The sequence below is a fragment of the Stigmatopora nigra genome, chromosome 1, assembly GCF_051989575.1.
Source record: "Stigmatopora nigra isolate UIUO_SnigA chromosome 1, RoL_Snig_1.1, whole genome shotgun sequence".
NCBI lineage: Eukaryota > Metazoa > Chordata > Actinopteri > Syngnathiformes > Syngnathidae > Stigmatopora > Stigmatopora nigra.
Window position 1 is genome coordinate 10,595,614 of NC_135508.1, and position 19,980 is coordinate 10,615,593.

Genomic DNA, 19,980 nt, shown 5'->3' on the forward strand with positions numbered 1-19,980 from the left:
GAAAACCAAAGATAATAAAAAAAAATAAAAAAAAAACTCAACCCAAAAAGAGCCCAAACAGTAACATTTATGTTATTGCTATGGGTCCAGTTAAGTTAAAAATACACGACGATTAAGATTGTTTTGAATTGTAGTGTCAACTGTTTATGCGATGCATGCATGTACAGACAAACTACACATGCTAACTGCAACTGAATCATTCTTTATTTGCTCTCCAGTGGGCAGTGTCAATTTAGGAGCTGCATCAAACAAGGCTTTTACTATGATAATAATTCTGTTACATCAATGTCGCAGAAAGTGAGTTATTATGGTTGTATGTACAAAATCTACAGCAAAGCAACCCAAAATACTATATTTGATAGTTAGAACTGAACAAAAAGCAAATACTAACAGATAAGTTTCATGTAGTGAAAGTGTACATTGCTAATGAACCACAAAAATGAACATGTAGAGTTTTTGTGAAACCAAGCTTCACTTTAAATCCATCAATATAGATTTCAACAGACAGTGCATTTGTGCCTAATGTTATAGTCTATGAGCACAGCAATGTAACTATTTCATGGTTTAAAAAAACACTATGTTAAGCAATATAGAACAATCCTTTTTTTTTTTACATTTGCAATTAATGCTGCAAAGCTGGCATATGATCGTATATTTAAAAAAAAAGGATTGTATGAATAATTGATCACCAAATGGTGCTAAAAGCTAACAAATATATTTCAGACATATACTGGATTTTATTCATTCAAGATAAATATAAAAGTATTTTTAAATACTCTTCTTGATTCGATAAATATATTTTTAGAAATCTACATGCATTAAAATGCAGCATGGTATTTTGGTTGAACCAGAAAGAGGAATGAAGGTGTAATAGCTTTAAGATGGCTAGATCTTTCATGTGATTCAATTGGTAGAACCTGTAAGCATACTAATACACACATTTGATTGGATGAATTCTGTGAATGGTGAACAAATACTTAGTATGCATGTCACAAACACACACACACACACACACACAGCACATTCATTCATTCCACTCTGCACCACTGCTACTTGAGCTTAAATTATCAAACCACCAGCATGTCCTTTGATATTAAGAATTTAGTACAATGACAAACATGGACATAGGCACAATGCGAGAAGGACATAGTACACGCGTGAACTATTTAGCTTAAAAGTGACACAAAAAAACCCCTCAACATTTAAATACATTCCCAATTAGTATCTGTAACACATAGAAAATAACGGCACAAGTAACATATAATTAAAACAATTTCAAATGATGTCTTCAGACGATTCAAAATGATAGAGAGCAACAATAGATACAACAAAAGAATTTTTCGAACCACTCCCTTACACTTGCATTCACACAAACAAACAGGTCTCCTCTTAGATGTGAATACATTCAAAATGGCTGAATGAGAAAATAAATACAATTCCTTGACTAGATTGAAATGGTCATCATAAAAATGTCCATGTAATGAATTAAATCAATGAGATCTGGAAACCCACCTAAACAACTAGATGTTTTGTGTTTATTCATAATAAACAAATGTCCATCTCTACGGTGTTTTTTCCCCACTATTACTATTCCCACTTTGGACACTGAACACATTCTGACACTATGGACACTAGGTAGTGATGTGTCTTTGATATTATTTGCAAGGTTGCATTTTCTATACCTAGTAAGTGAATAACCCACAATATCAAGAAACATTACTGCATATAACACGGGTATAATAAAAAAAAAAAAACAAATATAGCATCATGCCAAGTGGGTGATTATATGACAACCTATTATATACTGACTCATACTCCATTCCTCTTAGGTGGTTTGATTGTCTATAAACTCAGAAGAGGCACCAAACAAACAAAAAAGAAAATATAAAGCTGTAAACAAAGAGGTTTTTCTATAGAAATATAATCTCTATTAACCTTGATGCACATAGATATAAAACAACAATCCTGGAACGTTATATTGTCCTCCATACATAGTCTCCCTGCTTGCCTAGAATTTACCACAAGCAGGAAAGAGCTCAAATAAATCTCAGGTTGATACTAGTTCATAAAAGTGCTTTAAAAGAGAAGGCACAAGTTTATTTGCAGCACGCCAAATGAAGTTGCAGGTAAGCAGGCTGGGTTATTTTACTCACGGTCTGGGACTGGTTTGATCAAGTTTGGTTCCAAAAAAAAGTGGCATCCAAAAAGCTATCGGGAGCTGAGAAGTATGGTCTACTGTCAAGTCCAGTAAGCAGAGCCACATCGTAAAAAATAAACAGAAAGAGCCATTCTGTGCTACAGGTGAGGTGCGTGAACATTCGTTTCATTGGCGGCCTTTGTCCGACCGAGGAGTTTCTGTCGTCATGCCCTCACGTCTTTTCACAGTAACATTTTGAAGAAAAGTTTCTTTGCTTTCTGGTATTTTTGCCCTTGCTGAAGACGACGAGGATCTTCACCAATATTGACGGTGAGGTTAGTGTAGAGAGGTTCTCGTTCTTTGGAGAGTAGTTCGTAAGTCAGGGAGTTGAGGCCGTCGGAGCGCCAGGTAAATCTGGTCCTTCTCAGGAGCTCAAATCTACAATTTTAACAAGCGATTTGATAAAGATATTGGAAAGTTTTATAGTACAGCAGACAAAGTCAGCCCCTATTTACAAAAGATAAAATGCTGGATGGAAAATTCTGTGGTTTTCTTAGTTTTTCACATAATGATAGAATAAATCTAAATTTTGAGGAGACAAAATCCACAGTTTCATAGATGACTGCACTTATTAAATAACTTGGACAATAGAATAATGGATATGAAATGAATATCATTCAACAAGCTATCACAACCACTGTACAACGTGACTCACACAATGGAAGTGATCGGAAATGAAGAAAACATAGTTTGAGTGCAAGATTAGAATTGGTATGAGTGATTTAAAAATCAAAAGTAAAAACTCAGACATTTTATTTATCTGTAAAGATTATCACCAAGTGATTCTGTTATGAAACAATCACAAAAATGAGTGTGCAGTAATAAACAACTGCCTATTCCAGTTTTACCTGCGTCGGTTTTCTTCATTTCCTCGGTCTCCTATATGCTTGATCATTTTGTAATGACCAATGGCCACTGGGGGGCGGACAATCTTCATCCCTGATAGACGCACTCTGGTTGAGCAGTCAACATAAAGAAAAAGTACATCATGAAAAATAAGGGAAAAACTTTCTTTAGGATTCACTTAGTACTAGAAATTACTTGAATGTCAAAACAGCCGCTCAAATTATCTAAAGATGCGAATGAGTGTTTTTTTCTAGACATTTGATAATGGAGAAAATAATGTTTTGCCACAGAGAAGCACTCAGCTGCTCACCGTGGGTCGACTGTGACGTCAGTTATACCCAGGCTCCTTTTGAATCCCTTGAACAGGATTTTAAGGAAAGCAAGCGTCAAATAGAGACGCCGCGTCCAAATGGCTTACTTGGCCATGCAAACATACTCACTGAACCAATTGAAACCCACAGCACAGTTAAAACAGTGGGTTGGGTGATGTGACGATGAGACATGACTAATGAAAACAAAGAAACATGCAGCAGTGAAACCACCAACCCATTATAACGATGAGCAAGCAAAGCCAAAGATGACAAATATTAGTCGACCACACGACAATTAACAATACTATTCCAACTTTTTACCTTGCAGAAATATCGTCATCCTCTCCTCCCCATCCCCAATACTGGTTAGGAAAGCCGTTAATCTTCATATACTGATCTGGAGTCAGTGCAGAAACCCCACCAAAAAATTGTGAGTACGGCAGCCTGGGAGGAGCATACAGCAAACATGAAATATTGATTATAACATTAGATGGCAAAACAAAGTTGTAGTTGAAAAATCCTAAAATATGACCCCTTTTTACCCTGATTGAGATTTTCTTAAAATTTTTGGACTTACAATGACATCTTTTAAAGAGTAAACATTTGATCTATTAAGGCAGGGGTAGGGAACCTACGGCTCGGGAGCCACATATGGGTCTTTTTGGGTGAATATGTCTTTCCACTAACCTGTGAGGTAAAATATGGAAACTATGGAATTTTTTTTTCCAGCACACTCTTTTGCATGGATATTCTCATTGAAACTCATTGATTTGAAACAAAAGTGGTGACTAAAAAAGGCACACATTTTCATGTATGTTGACTTTTGAATTCGGAGCATGGCTCTCAAGGATTAACATTTAAAAAATATGAATTGTTTATGGCTCTTTCCATCAAAAAGGTTCCCGACCCCTGTATTAAGGCATTCTTTCGCACAGACTTTATATAATGTATGATGGTGAAGAACTGAAATCACTTCCCAATAAGCAGCAATTTGGCATGGATATGGTGGCAATCTACCTGTATCTAAACTTGTCCATGGCCACAGACACGTGTGTGGGAAACTGCTGGTGGCAAGTATATGTATTGTGGTCATTCTCTGGAAGCAGATCAACATCATGGAGGAAGACGCAGCTCCAGTCTTCATCTCGGAGAGCTTCCCGTACACCAACATTGAGCAATTTGGCTCGGTTGAAAGTACCGTTTCCCCACTAGAATACATTAAGATGGAGGCTATACTTATACTCACAAAATATTTAAACAAAACAACAACATTGCTGTACAGTGTTCCCTCGCTACTTCGCGGTTTAGCCAACGCGGATTTAGAGCTTTGGATTTTTAGGGGGAAAAATAAAAAATACAAATATAACATTGAGACAACATATTTTACAGTTTTTTTTGTAATAACATGAATTTCACTCTCTCTACCCGTATTCTATATGGTGTACTGTATACAGGGTGTGTAAAAAATAAATAAATTCAAATTAAGCATTTTTGAAGGGGCATCCCTACTTCGTGGAAATTCACTTATCGCGGGTGGTCCCGATCCCCATTAACCGCGATAACCGAGGGAACACTGTACTGAGGTGAAAGCAACACAAAAGTATATTCTTTCCCTCCATCCACAGTGAAATGATGAACAGAATCATTTGGGAAAAAAGCACTGCCTGACCTGCTGGACCACGTAGATACTGTAGTGGATCTGTTGCCTCTGCAGGAAAGGATGGAGGTGGTAAAGGAAAGCATGAAGGTGCGATTTCCGGTTCCGGTACGGCACTACGATGGCAGTGTGGTGCCGAGCCGCACAGTCGGGCGGCCGATAGCGTCCGCCTGGCAACACCAAGGGGTTCCTTGCTCTTATCTCTTCTAAAGTCAGCGGTGAATAAAGACGGACAGACACAGGCCCAACTGGGGAAAGGGAATTTTTTTGACATTATGAAACCCCAAAAAATTGCCACTACGTATGTTGTTTTGGTAAACGTGGATTGGTTTTACTCACCCAACAGAGGAGACACAACCTGACAATCTGCCAGCGGTGGTCCGGTCAGAGGGGGTCCGGTGCCAGAGTTCTGAGGTTGAGCCGGTGGGGCTCGGAGAAGACTGAGGTTGGTGTAGACGTCGTGGGCTCGTGAGTAATCAAATTCTGGCTCTGTGTTGTGAACTAGAACAGACACCAAGCCTTTGAAGCCCCCGAGGGAGAAGTAGAGCACAAAGGCAAACTGGAAGCCCAGCAGCAAGGCGAGTGTGCAATTGGAGTTCAAAGAGCGTCCGCACCATGCCATAATGAAGGGTGCTGATTGCACAAGGAAGCAGGATAGGCGCTGTTAGAAGGTGGAGGTGGGGCAAGGAAAGGAAGAGAAGGGGTGAGGGTGGGAAAGTGCAAGGGGGGAAGGCTCAGATGAGCATGAGGAGGGTGAGCGTCCTCAGGGACATCGCCTCCCGGCCTCACTAAGAAAAAAAACACACACAGAGAGGAAGAAGACAGAGGAGTTCCTTTACCAACAGAGATTTCACAATTATCTGTGTGCTATTCTTACTGTATGAGCCAAGGGGGAAGCTGTTGAATTTGGCTGTATTGCCACATTACGTTGTCAGCCAATATACAATATGAACCACTATACAATCAAAGTACTACCACATGCTGTCCATATAGGTCATGTTCAGAAAATGACTGAATGAATGGGTAAACTCTGGCATAAAGTCCCATTATGTGTCCTCCACAGGCACTATGCAACAACAAAACAGACACAGACATTCATCAGTGTACAAGATGCAACATATTGTGCTTTCAAACTGAGCAATGAACCATTAGCACAAATAAATGTCCTGATTTGGCATTTTGGTGCGTGTATACAAGACTAAATCCTCCCATCTGAACAAGGCATGCACAAAGAAACGCCAAACACCTGCATTTTTTTGATCAGCAGTGAATTTTGCCATGTAGCAGCTGTGCTAAAAACACCAAAGCGGAGAAAACCCAGCCGCAAACAAACGGCGCAGTGGCTGGCATCCGTATTCCGGATGATTAGCTCGTCGACAGCGATGGAGCGCTCCTCTAAAACAAGTGATGTGTGTGCACTAGTAACCACGGCTGGTTGGTCACCGAGCAGCTTTTAATTCCGATGTGTTTACACGCACGGCTCACGGAGGCTCCTGCATACTCACTCAACAGCAGCTAGCGCCTGCCTGGCTGCTGCGACATTTTGAATCCAGCCGACTATCCGCAGGCCGTGCGTGGCCAGCCTCCCACGGAGTCAAAACATCCAGCTTGTTCGTTGCTGCTGCTCGCTCCCCTCCGCCTCCCTGCATCCCTCTCCTCTCCTCTCCCACTCTCCTCTCTCCTCTTCTCTCCTCTTCTCCCCCACCCCCCCTAATCGCTCATCATCTCTGTCGGACACGAGCTGGGCACAAGACTCCACGTGTCACGCACAGACTTCCTGTATGATCGCCTGCTGGTCATTGAGCGTGAAACAAAGCCAGCTACCTTACAATAATGTGATGGAAGACAAAACAAGTCTTCTTTGGTTCCAAATTGCATGTAATAGGTGCACTGGATGAACAGGTACAACAATCCTGACTCTACAGTTAGGCTATACTATTCGTTTGTATTCCAGCATAATGGAATGGAATATAAATTAATGATTTGACTCGGCCCAAGAAAAGAGTGCTGTTAAAAACCTCTCTATCTTTCCATCGCCTACAACCCCCCACCCCCCCACCCCCCATTTCACTTGCTTCTATGACGCTCTCTCACTTTCTCTCACTATCTATCTTTCTCTCACTATCTTTCTTTCTCTCACTCACTCTCTTTCTCGCTGAGTCGGGGGGTGCGTTGTTGTCCTTCTGGTGGAACAGGTGGAAGCTTATATTGCACAAAAATCTCATGTCTCCTCATAAAACAACTATATTTCTCTTGTTGGTCCGTGTCCCGGAATGATAAATTAACAGGGTGAATATAATTTGATAGTCTTGTCTCTGCAAAATGGCACATAGACATCTTGGACATAATTTATTTGCATTCTGTTTTGTTGGTAATGTTCTGTGACGGTTTACACTGGGGAAGAAAAAAAAAGTACAAATAGCACCATTAAACTACATATATGGAACTCCAATACAGATCCAATGAAATCTAGCACTAAACAGTTGAAATCATAACAGTCATACTATGATATAATGGAATGTTTCTGAATCATTTAACAAAATTCCCCATCCCCTTGTTGGATATTTATTCAATATGATATTAGACCCAGAGCTTTTTCTCTGGCTTTATGCAGCATTTAAAAATGTTTTTATTCACATGCAGCTGTAGCTTGTCAGATTACAGAGTGAAGACAGGAGAACATGTCTATCTTTTGGATTACCAAGCAGAGAGAAGCGAGCAAAAACTGTGCAAAACAATGCATCAACACTACTTAATTATGCAGCGCTAAGCGTACACAATACTTTTTTTTAATGATCCGTAAGCAAAGCCGGTGAGTGTGTTTCTCTGAATGGGGCATGCCACCCCCCCCCCCCCCCCCCTTTACTTCAGTGGCCCCTCAAGTACTATTTATACAGACAGCGAAATATGGGTGAATGACATGGGAGAGAGTCTTGAAACAGAAAGGATGAAAGTTCGCTTAGATCAATTTTAAAATCTGTTTACTGCTGGGAAGAGGGTACACTGTCAAGTGATGCCTAAACCCAGAAAACACGTCAATGAAGCATCTAAAGTTGGATGTGAAACTGTTTTTTCAGTAAATCTTCTTCTTGATTTCAAAATGAGGGAAAATAATAAGAGCTAAGATTGAACCCTAACACCATAAATTACGAAATGTAACAAGACTATGGCAAACTCTCCCATATTAAAATGCTCAAAGTTATAAAAGCACTAGATGTAAAAATAAAATAAAAGAAATCTGTCACGTTTTTGTTGTTGTTTTTCTCCAACATTAACCCTAATACAAAAAAAATGGGATTCAATAATTTAAAAAAAAATTGAGAGAATTTCTTTTTCTTCCTCTGTTTGGGCCAATCATTCATTTCAGATAATAATTTTCTTATTCCTCCCCCCCCCCCCCCCCCCCAGAATTAAAAGTTTAAAACATAGCCATCTTTTCTATCCACTTTTTCCCTTTAAAAACAAATTTAATTGTGAAAGAACATTTCCATCATCTGAAATATTTTGAAAATGTTATTAATTTAAAATGGTTATCTTCCTTTTCTTCATCATTTACCCAAATACCTTTGTATCTCCGAATAAATATTCTCCTCTACTTTTTGTAGTTTCCGAACTGGACGGCCAGTCGGTCGCTGACGCAGCGGAATGTTGCGGGCTGCACTTCCCAATAGTTGACGGGGTTGGAAAAAAGACTGATGCCATGGTAGAAAGCTCGCTTCATTCCTACTCCTTTAGGACAGAAGGCATTCAAATCCACCTTGGCGATGTGGTTATTATGGAGGTACACCACCTTTAGAGCAAAAATACATATTTGTAGTACATCCTGGCAAAAAAACAATATGACTAAGAGTTACAGTAAAGTCACCTGTAAGTATTTCATATCTGGAAAGCCTTTGGGAACAGCTGAGAGGCGATTGTTGTCCAGGTGGAGCTCTCTCAACCTTGGTACAAAGGCAAGACTCCCGCCCTCGATGTTACGGATGTGGTTAAAAGCAAGGCCCAACCTGGTAAAAATAAATAAAAATAAAATTGGAAGGGATAGGGGTGTTAATTGTCTTCATGGCTTCACCCATTAGTAGTTTGAAGGAAGAACAAAGTGAACAGGTACATGCTCAATAATGCACAATGTAACATAACACCATGGCCTACTTAAAATGTACTCATTTGCAGAACAGTTTGACATATATAAGTGCTTACAATCAAAATTCACACTTATTTTGATCTACCTTATGCATGAAAAACTGAAATTCCACACAAGGTCATCTTTAGGTCATTCCAAAGACTTTTCTATATAGTGTTTGCTCCTTGGCCACTAGGAAGCAGTATATTACTTAAAGTCATAGTACTACACAGTTTGAAAGATGGAAAAAAGAGGCTGTCTGAGGTAATATGCAATAATATTTCATTTGTATTTGTAATAAAATGTAGTAATGCTAATTATATTCTATGTTATTGATCATTGTGTTAGCATTGTGTCTTCTTCATAAGCCAAAATAAATGTGATTTACTTCAGCCACAGTTGATTTTTGTGAAGTAAACTTCATCTATGATTAAATATTAAGAATGTTCATGTTTGCCAGACTGTTGCTTATTGTTGTTAATTTATCTGCCACAATAGCCAAGTTTAATGATTTACCCAGACCTCAATACAAAAAAATGAAATTAAAATAATGACGTTAAATACACTTTAATTGGATTCCCCTTATGCCAAAGCTACACACGTTATGTGACCAAAGTTAAAAACAGTAGTAAAGCATAGTGCAAGCACATATTGTTCGTTTTTCTTTTTAAATGGGTTAACACTAAAAATAACAAAGAAGAATTTCATCATAAAATTGGGATTTCACACTTGTTTGTTTTGGTAGTTTATGTCTGTGCAAATTCCACAAGTGTCCGCCAGTTTGAGGTCAGAACTTCTGGCATGCTATTCTATTCTTTAAATTGTTGGCACGCTACTCTATTCTTTGGACTCCCAAATTCTGGAGGTGAAAAACCACTGCTGTGTGAGGGTAAGAAGTTCATCTCTCTGACAGCTGGTGTTTTAATTAACATTCAAAGTTATACCAATGCTAAATTTTACCTGTTCAAGTTCTTATAACGTTTTAGGTCCTCTAGTTCAATGGCCTGGATCTCATTGTGGTCAAGATGAAGCTCATTGAGACTATCAGGGAGGTCTGAAATTAATAAATAAAAAATAATTGGAGACAGCAATGGCAGTTCTGGTAACAATCAGTTGCTATCCAGTCACCACATAATTATTTTCTGTAATATTGTCACTTTTTTTTTACCTTTAGGCACGCCAGTCAGTCTACTGTCCGATATACGCAAAAAGTTCAGTTTGAGACCCTTGAAAGCACCAGGCTCGAAACCACTGTTATGAATGGGGTTGGATCCCATCTCTGAAAGAGAAAAGACATTGTGTCAAATGAAAAGCCTTGAAAGAACATAATAAGAGCGAGATGTGTTTCACCTATGCAGTTCATGTTTCCCAGTCCTGAGAAGGCACCAGACTGCACCTTCCTGATGCGATTCTCGTGGATTCTGATCTCAACCAGGGAGCCAGGCAGGTTTTTGGGGATAGTGGTCAATAGATTCTTGGAGAAATAGAGTTTCTGCATGCTCTGTAGTGGGAGGAATGCCTTGGGGTGCACCTTAGAGATGTAGTTGTTCCTCAGAGATAAACCCTGTGAAAGCAAGTTGGATAAGTAGAAGAGCCTTTCAGTGGAAAAGAATGCACCCTCTACACAATGTTCAGCAAGATTATTCTCTCCACTTCCAGTATGGATAACATTTAAGGGATAGTTATTGTATAATGAATCTTGCAGGCAAAGTATTAGGGAACAAACTCTCTCAGCCACAAAGAAACAATAATGTGAGATGACTACTCCCATTTGGCCTCAGACGTAAATGGTCAAACATTTTAAGATCACATAGACAAGGGGAAAGGAAAACAAGATATAAAGTCCTCAATGTTCATGAAAGTGAAGTCTAACTAAGATTTCTAACTACACAACAAACAGGTTTCAAATAAATGTCAATAAAATGCATGTTATCTTACGTATAAATTGGTAAGGCCCTTGAAGTCATTCTCTCTCAACTCGGTGAGATGGTTGTTCTGAAGGTCCAGGAATCTTGTGTCAGGAGGAATATTCTTTGGCACCTCACTCAGTCCTGAAGACCAACAAGTATACACAGAAGGAAGAAAATTTGCCATTAATTGCTTGTGAAACCGAGACCTTAAAAAGCTGGTCCCCTGTTGCAAAAAAAACAAAATTGGTGAGTTTTAGATTTGTGCATTAAACCAATTATAGTGCCACATTATGTTAAATGAGCACTTTGGGGTTTTAGCTGGGGTTATTTTTGACCAGATAGACACAACCGTAGAGATTTCTAGTAGGATGCATACGGTTCATACCCAGACAAACACATACATGCAAATATGCCAGATGTTTTAGGCCAGGTCTTCATTCAACCATAGACATGGAAGTACCATCAGTGCATAAAGCTTCCGTTCATGAAAAGGGTTAGGGTTAGGTTGTCTGTCAATGTGGGTGTGGGGAGTTTGGAACTTGACAATAAAGTGTTTGAGTCTATTAGGTAACAGATTAAATGAGTTCCTTTCACTTGAATTGGGAAGCAAGAGTGTTATCAGATATGAGCATGGTGACAGAATAACATTAAACTCAAATCTGCCAAGTGTTGGGAATTCCACTTCTGCCTCAACCTTTGCCTGGAATAACTTTTCAAATTGTCTTGAACATTAACCGCATCAATGAAAAGCACACGTACTTCTCTAATGCGCTCAATTGCTCAAGCCGGCCACAAGTGTCGAATGCTGACCAGCGCTAGCCTCATCTGGACCACGAGCATGATGCAAGAAGGTCATCTTGGCAGCAAGTACCAGCTGGTCCATTGGGATCCAGCATTCCATCGACCACATCAACCAGCCACAGCTGTCCATTCAGAGTTAAGTTTAGAAATGGTTTGGGCTATAACGGGCCGCACCCTCAGTTCCAACATCAGGGATCGAACTTTGCAGCACTGTCCAGTTTCGGTTCAAATGCACGCAAACATTACAGGGAAGCAAGCAGGTTGCTTGGCATCTTTAATTTGTGTGAGCCAGGGGAGCTTGCAGAAACGTATATTTCAAATATAACAGATTCCTACTAGGGGAGCTGAAGATTTGTGACTGTGCCAGGGCCGCTTTAAGAAAGCACGCTACTGCAAATACTTCAAATGTGGAATGTGGCATCAAAGCTTGACAACCTTTATAGACAAAGTTGAATAAATATTCAAGAAGCACACCGATAAATTGAATGGCACAGCGACCCAAAACCGCAGATTATACCTGTAAAGCCACGCCACTCAAAAGCTTCACACACACACACACACACACACTGATAAATCTGGCAGGCGGTCAAAGCCCAGCACCCCTCCAGACAAATACTTTACATCGCGTGGAGATGCACACCGAGGGGAGACAGACGCCACTGCCGAACACACATCTGTTCTAAATAAGCATTCAGGAAATTATATGCTTCCACATTTATCCTCTACAGAAACAGTAGGGTTCAACAGTAAATACAGTGAGTTTGCAAAGTGATGAATCAACAAAATCATTATGTCTAAAGAGAAAGTATAAGTGTAAGTTTGGGGGGGGGGGGACTTCACACCTGTAAATATGCAAATCTCATATTTGGTGAAATCTGGATATAGTATTGAATTGCTTGAAAGGCAACTTTAATGGATTTTTGGAAATAAATAACATTATAACTTAAATAAAACTATGTTGTTGTCTTTTCAGTTGGAATTGAGTAAGTACCTGAGTGACATGTGACTTGAGATCCCACCTGAAGTAAATACTCAACCACACACACACACAAAGTTACATATTTTAGGGTGCAAGTGTTAGTGAAGTTGTTTGTATGTGGGTGTGACAACTCTAACATGTACATTACTATAAATTAAGCCTGCCTAGATTTTAAATAAACCTGATTATGTTCATTCAAATTTAGAGGGGGAGAAACATTTTAAATTTAAAATAAGATAAACTTTATAAACAAGACGTCCATTAGGATTTGATGTTTTCCTGTCTGAAACTGTTAATACACATTTTTTTGCAAGACCCATTTGCCCAAGACAAGAAATAGATCGTCTCATCCCATAATATTTTGTATATATTATTTGTTATTTATTCAAGAACATAGTGATTTTCTCCCCACTGCCTATAATCCTTCTTAATCTAACTTCTTTAGTTGTCATCACAGCTTCACTTATTTTCTAAACAAACTTTTACTGAGTATCTACATCTGCAACTTGGAACAGAAAATCCCTGAAAGAGATGCCAAAATACACTTTCTCAAGAGGAAAAAAAAATCCTTCAATTTGGTATTATAGCCAAAGTCCACTTTGCTTTCGGGAATTAAAGGAATCATGCAAGAATGACTTTTAGGCAGTTTGAGAATTTCAATCATCACATTTGCTTTCTTTGCAACCTTTTTTTTGAACACTTTCTGAGTTTTGTGATGACATTATCACATTTTTCAGTTTTTTTTCTTCTTCCCAACCTGTAAACATATAATCAATCACAAGTAACAACACAGAAATACTCTCACTAACCAAGATCAGAGCACTGAACCACTTTGAGCCGACATTGGCAGCCAAAAGGGCAAGTGGGGAAGTCAGGCCGGGGTAACTCTTCAAAGGCTGATCCTTCTTCCTCATCCTTCATCATGGTCTTCATGTCAATGTCCAGACTGTCCAAGGCAAAATCCCAGAAGCCTTTCTGCTCGAAGGGCAGGGCAGCAGATGCGGACAGCAGCTGGGCCACGCATAGTGAAAACAGGAAATAACAACAGGACTTCATCTTCGTTGAGTACACCTTCAAGGGGAAAAAGAAACAAAATAAAGAAGAGAAAAGTTGGATTTACACTTGTACAAATATGTTTTGGCTAATGTTTTATAAAAGTCAAGTGAAATATTAAAGTTAGGCATGAAGCCAATGTTTTCCCCATTTTTATTTTGGCCTCGAAATAACTGGAGAATTACTGGTGGTTTAGGAGATAAGTATAGTGGTTAATGCACATTTTAATGCTAAGATATGGGGCGATGAATCTTGAGTACACAGTATGAATGTTTTCACCACAGCAAGAGGGACCCAAAAACCAGTTCGGGGAATTAAAACCACTTGAACCACAAAATGTAGGTGTCTGCTTCCTGCACAACAAGCCGAGGTTAAGTCTCTTCGTGGCTTTCCAGGTGGAAATTCTTGCAACGGTACATCAACAAAGATGCAATTGAGTCACGCAGGAAAGAGTCGAAAAGCAAGTGAAAGTTTGTCCATCTTCTTCACACGTGTCATGTTGCTTTGCTTTGGTTTGGTTTGGTTTGGTTTGGTTTATTCAGCCAGCAGTGACTTGATTGACATGCTTGCTCATTCTCATTTCCATTCGAATGATTTATAACAATTTCAATGTAGAATACATTTTCATGGAATAATCAAATCATGTATGTTTTTGTTCTCCTCCTCCTGTAATTATAAGTAGTGTTAATGATCTATTTTCACAATATTAAAGTGAATGACTTACTTAATGTTATTATTAGTAAAACTCCCTTATAAGCATTAAAGCATTGTCTTGTTCTTTGTTAAACACTATTTGGATACTGTATTTTAACATTTTTTGTTATCTTTGTGAAATTATAAAAGAAGAAATCTGGAAAAAAATGTGTATTTAATTAAGCTATTTTTCAAAATACATTCATTAAGTCTTACATAATCAAACCACTCAATTCAAACTGAAATTTGTGACAAAAATGTTCATTTATTTGTAGAAAATGTATGAAATTTTGTGTCATACAACAAATGTGCATTTAAAATATTGTATTATTATATTGTGGCTCATTTACTTTTCTTTACCGGATAAAGTTTTTAGTTTTCCATCTGCCACAACCACCTATATAGAATTTGAGAGGTGAGAGACTATAAACAGTTGCTTTTTTCCAAATTAAATCGCTCCTAAAAAATAAGTTGCATGACGTGGACATAATCTTGCCCTAGCAGGCCGTTCCCTGTATTATAAATAGCAAGCAAATTATACCGTTTTGCAGCAAAGCAATAACAGTCGTGGCCTCGCGGCTCGGTCAGAAGAATGAAGCCAAGGGGACGGAGAGCCACGACGACACATCTATTCAAAATCGCACAATGGCTCACAAAAGAGCTGCAACAAAACATCAACAGACCCCTACAATTTCTGCAACGTTCACAACATCAAATTATAGGTGTTATCGCAAATATATTGCCAATCTAAAAATAAAAGAGTGCCCTAAGTAAGGGGTTTTCATAGGTCAAACCAATGATTTGCCTGTCTTTCTTCTGGACGTGAGCTCACTTTCACTGAAGTGATGAATAAAAAATAGAAAGGTATAAAGTCACACAAGTTCAGGCTACTTATAATGAAGCACAGCTTTCAATTTTTTTTTTCTCAATTACACTAAATTTAAAAAAAACAATATACTGTGCAGCGTTAATTTGGCACTGAGTGGTAAATTTGTGAGGTCTAGCTGGAAAATTATGGAGCACAAGAAAAAGGGGATAAGGCTAATAAAACACTGGAATAATATGAAGCGGACAATATTCAATGTTAAATTGACAACACATGACCACACCTCAATTATATACTTTTGGAAAATGCATTCAAATTTCAAACAAAATCTAATAGTCAATTTTCCATCAGTAAACAAAAACTGATATTCACTCACGGAATTTAATCCATGTATTGAATGAATACTAAATATTAGTTTCCCACTTCAGTTGTTTAACTACCCAATCTATACCAACAAAATTTGAGAGTCGCTTGAATTTTCTGGCCGCCCGGCAGCCTTAGTGGTTAGCAAGGCTGCCTCACAGCTCTGGGGTCCTGGATTCAAATCCAGGTCCACCTGAGTGGAGTTGGATGTCCTCTCTGGACCTGCGTGGGTTTCCTACGGGCACTCCAGTTTTCTCTCACATTCACAACAACAAAAAACATGCATTTAGGCTGATTGGACACTCTAAATTGCCCCTAGGTATGAGTGTGAGATTGATCTGTCTCCTCGTGCCCTGCGATTGGCTGTTCATCGGTTCAGGGTGTCCCTAACAAAAGTTACAATCTAGATTCTAGACTGTAAACAAAAAGTTCAAGAAAAAGCTGACATTTTCTTGATCTTCCATTACTGGGGCCGTAAAACCCCAACGGATGGAAACTTACTGTCCAAGCAAGATCGCTATGAGATAAGGTTGAGCCATCTTGGTCTTGGAGGTAGTTTAGGACTACATTATCCCAAAGGAGAGCAGCGTCCATGAAGAGTAGTGCTGATTAACACACACACTGACCAAGCGACCGCAAAGTGCTGATTGCAGATTTAGCTTTTTATTGTTATGAGAAGAGAAGTATTCGTAGCTTGGCTTGGACCACGGAACTTTATTGTTTACTCAGTGTTTTGTAACAAGTCTGTGTTATTTTAAACAGAAATGCAATATTAAACGGCAATCCAATAAATCTGAAACAACAGAAACCCAAAAGGCACAAGTATTTGCCTGAGGGGCCAAACAAACAAACCTTGAAAGGGTAAGGGCTTAGCTGACCATTTGATTGCCAGCGTCAGTTGTTTTAAATAAGCCTCTAGATTTTAGTTTGCAGATTTTTTGGGGATACTTCTTTCTTACTGGAAAACTTACTCTACTCTAGTCTGTCACACAACTCCAATTCGCACACCTCCTCATGCAGCCTTTACTAGGCGTGTCCGTTTGGAGTAAAGTGCCCCAGCGACTGTAATTTGGTGACTGCTGCCCCTAAAAAAAAGGAAATGTTGGCAGCTTCTCTGAGCCAGTCAAGCCTGGATGCGGTGGCAAGCTCCAGGGAGCCGAGCTGCATACTAAAGAACCACCGACAGAAGCCTGGGAGATGTTCCCAAAGGAAAGTAATTGTGAGTGTTCCCAAAGTTAGAAATAAGATGGCTCTGAGGGAGACAGGTGACACATATGGGTGTGTGCTGGTAACGCCACAGACTGGTTAATAAGCAGGGAAAGTAAAAGGGACAGGAAACAGACGCATTTCATTTACTGGTGTCTGACCATTGACACCACACTGTTTGTTCTGTCTCCGCACAGTTAAGGTGACTGACTCAATGGCATAAACTGCTCATATGGTAGGCGTGAGGTCATGGGTAGAAGACCCAATGGGGCCACCAGGACATTGAACCCTACATTAACGTTGTTATTTTACGTCATGTTTAATTTTAGGAACATTGACTTTAAGGATACACAGTTGGATAAGTACGCGAGTTCTTAAATTTTGCCTTTTTCAAACAAATCCGCCTGATAGTGTCAAAATAAAGCAAAGGGTCCAATGAGATGAAGGCTATGACGGGAATTTTAGAAGACACATATAAAGTATCTATCTTATCTCATCTCTTCTCATTTTCTGAACCGCTTTATCCTCACTAGGGTCACAGGAGGTGCTGGAACCAATCCCAGCTGACTTCGGGCCAGAGAATTGGTGGCCAGCCAATTGCAGGGCACAAGGAGACTAACAACCATTCACGCTCACACTCATAATTAGGGGCAATGTAGAGTGTCCAATCAGCGTATCTTGCACGTCTTTGGAATCATGGAGAAATCCCATCCAGGCCCAGGGAGAACATGCAAACTCCACACAGGTGGACCGACCTGGATTTGTACCCAGGTGTCCCACTGTGAGGCCGACGCGCAAACCACTCATCCACGGGGTCGCCTACAAATCATCTAAAACACGAGTCAAAGTGGCGCATTTAAATCAATAATTGTAATTTTTTAATATTTTTTTTGTGTTTTCAGTTTAAAAATCCTTTATGTAAAATCTAAAAATATATTTAAAAAAAGCTAAAATAAACATTGTTTTAGATTCATAAATAACAGAATATTCAGGGAATTTAATCCAGTTCTTTTAATCAATTTATTTAAAAAAATCTAAATATTATATCTAAAATGGCCTGGCCCACGTGAAATCAAGTTGACGTTAAAGCGGACCAACCCGAGTCTGACACTCTTGGTCTAAAATATCAAAAATGATTCAAGTAGAGTACATACAATCGTAAGGATAAATGTCATGCTTTTTTCATTGCAAACTCTTAAACAACTCTATAATATCCCAATTAGCAGTTTTTACCATGCACAGCTGTACTTTAAATTCCCCCAATTACAAGAAGTATAAATTTTGTCATAGTTATTTGGTACACCAAATACAAAAGTTGCAAACAACTTATTCAACTGTAAAAATGTTCACCTACCTTTTGAATAGAGATCTGATATTAATTCCAATTCCAAGAGTATGTGGAATAGTGTGGCCTCCCTCTGTGGGTCAGATTATCCTGCAGATTATTGGTTTGTTATTTTCATCACATTCGGGGATTACTACGGTATTTCTCAATGGTCCTCTGACATCCAGCCTCTACTCCTCCACCACCCTATGCCACTGAGAGCTGAACCAGGGCTTCCAGCCCATAAAGTCAACAAGCCAGCCTCCTTTGTCCTCCTTTTTTAAGGGGGCTGGATGGATAGAGGAAGAAAGAAGAGAAGTGCAGTACCTCTTAGTTTTGGTTTGAAGGCAGGACAAAAAAACTCATAGTAGGGAATTTTGAAAGAAGACTTTCATTATGTCCACCTTCAAATCTATCATTAAAAAAGAGATATGCTGACTTTCGACAGTTAATCCATTGTAGTGATAATCATTCAATGTGCATAAATGATGGGCATTATACAGAGATGGACTTTTTGTCTACTGCATACACAACATTTGAAGTTAGTACTTATTAAATGAACCATTATGTCTTCTAGCTTCTTACTGTTGTATTTTTGTTCTGGCTGAAAGAATATTCTCACTGGCTGGTTCTATGGTTTCCTCTCTGGGTTGCCAGAACCCAGAGCCGAGCCATCTGGGAGCGTTTCCCACTTCGTCTGTCAACCGGCCACACAAACATTTTTCAGCTAGTTACACATTGGCCCTGAGCAGCACACTTCTGGGTTTTACACTCATTATCTAGTTCAATAATGTCTCCCTGCAAACCCCGGCACTCCTATCTTGTGGACAGTGACAGTAACCACGGCCATCTTCGTGCTAGTGTATGTCGGGGATTGGCAGGAATATTTTTTTTTGTTTCGAGGCCTTTGCTGATCGGGTTCTTTACGTCCTTTTAAATTCTCTACCCAAGTTGTGCCACTTGCTGTTCTTCTCGCTCTTATTTTTATCCCTCTCTGTCTTTTTTTTACTGTGGCTTTGTTGATTATGGTGTTAGTGTGGAGCTGTAGGGCTTGGCATCTGAATTCAACTCTATTTTTTACTCTCCCCTGCGTCTCCACGTATTAATGCACCCACTTGTTTACCCTCACATAGATGATCACAAAGTCAAATTGGTTGCTTGTCTGTTTATTAGATGATTTTGGTGCTGAATCTATCAACAGATGACGGATAATAATAATAATAAATGAACCTTCAGCTAATTTTCAAGTCATCTCATCTCATTTTCTGAACCGCTTTATCCTCACTAGGTTTGTGGGGGGTGTTGGAGCCTATCCAAGCTGACTTCGGGCAAGAGGAGTGGTTATCCCCTGATTTGGTGGCCAGCCAATCGCAGGGCACAAGGAGACAAACAACCATTCACACTCACACTCATACTTAGGGGCAATTTAGAGTGTCCAATCAGCCTACCACGCAGTTCATTGAAATGTGTGAGGACACCAGAGAAAACCCACGCAGGCCAGGGGAGAACGGGTGGACCGATCTGGATTTGAACCCATGCCTTCAGCTAATTCATCAGCAAACAATAGAACATGTAGTAGATGTAATAGAAAAACAATTTTTAAAAAGTTATTATCTTACCTTGACTTATATTTATCTATCCCCAAGGGCCGCTTTGCACCCCGCCATTGTGTTGAACCAGATAGTTGTTTCCTG

The 19,980-nt window shown here is 39.3% G+C and overlaps 2 protein-coding genes across 2 annotated transcripts; both read right to left on the bottom strand.

Annotated features, from left to right (window-relative positions):
- Positions 1-182: 182 nt before the first annotated feature.
- On the bottom strand, positions 183-6,690 carry b4galt3 (UDP-Gal:betaGlcNAc beta 1,4- galactosyltransferase, polypeptide 3). Its single transcript, XM_077717753.1, is given in 9 exon segments — positions 183-2,343; positions 2,345-2,430; positions 2,433-2,575; positions 3,046-3,150; positions 3,676-3,798; positions 4,372-4,562; positions 5,024-5,259; positions 5,351-5,799; positions 6,517-6,690. Coding segments are annotated over 8 exon segments (1,215 nt in total). The 5' UTR covers positions 5,634-5,799; positions 6,517-6,690; the 3' UTR covers positions 183-2,295.
- Positions 6,691-8,411: 1,721 nt separating this feature from the next.
- Positions 8,412-18,539, bottom strand: bgnb (biglycan b). Its single transcript, XM_077717764.1, has 8 exons — positions 18,317-18,539; positions 13,631-13,892; positions 11,070-11,182; positions 10,482-10,695; positions 10,300-10,410; positions 10,092-10,185; positions 8,877-9,015; positions 8,412-8,801 (listed from the first exon to the last, which is right to left on the bottom strand). The coding sequence occupies exons 2-8, from the start codon at positions 13,875-13,877 to the stop codon at positions 8,604-8,606; spliced, it is 1,116 nt and encodes a 371-aa protein (XP_077573890.1). The 5' UTR covers positions 13,878-13,892; positions 18,317-18,539; the 3' UTR covers positions 8,412-8,603.
- Between the last annotated feature and the right edge of the window lie 1,441 nt (positions 18,540-19,980).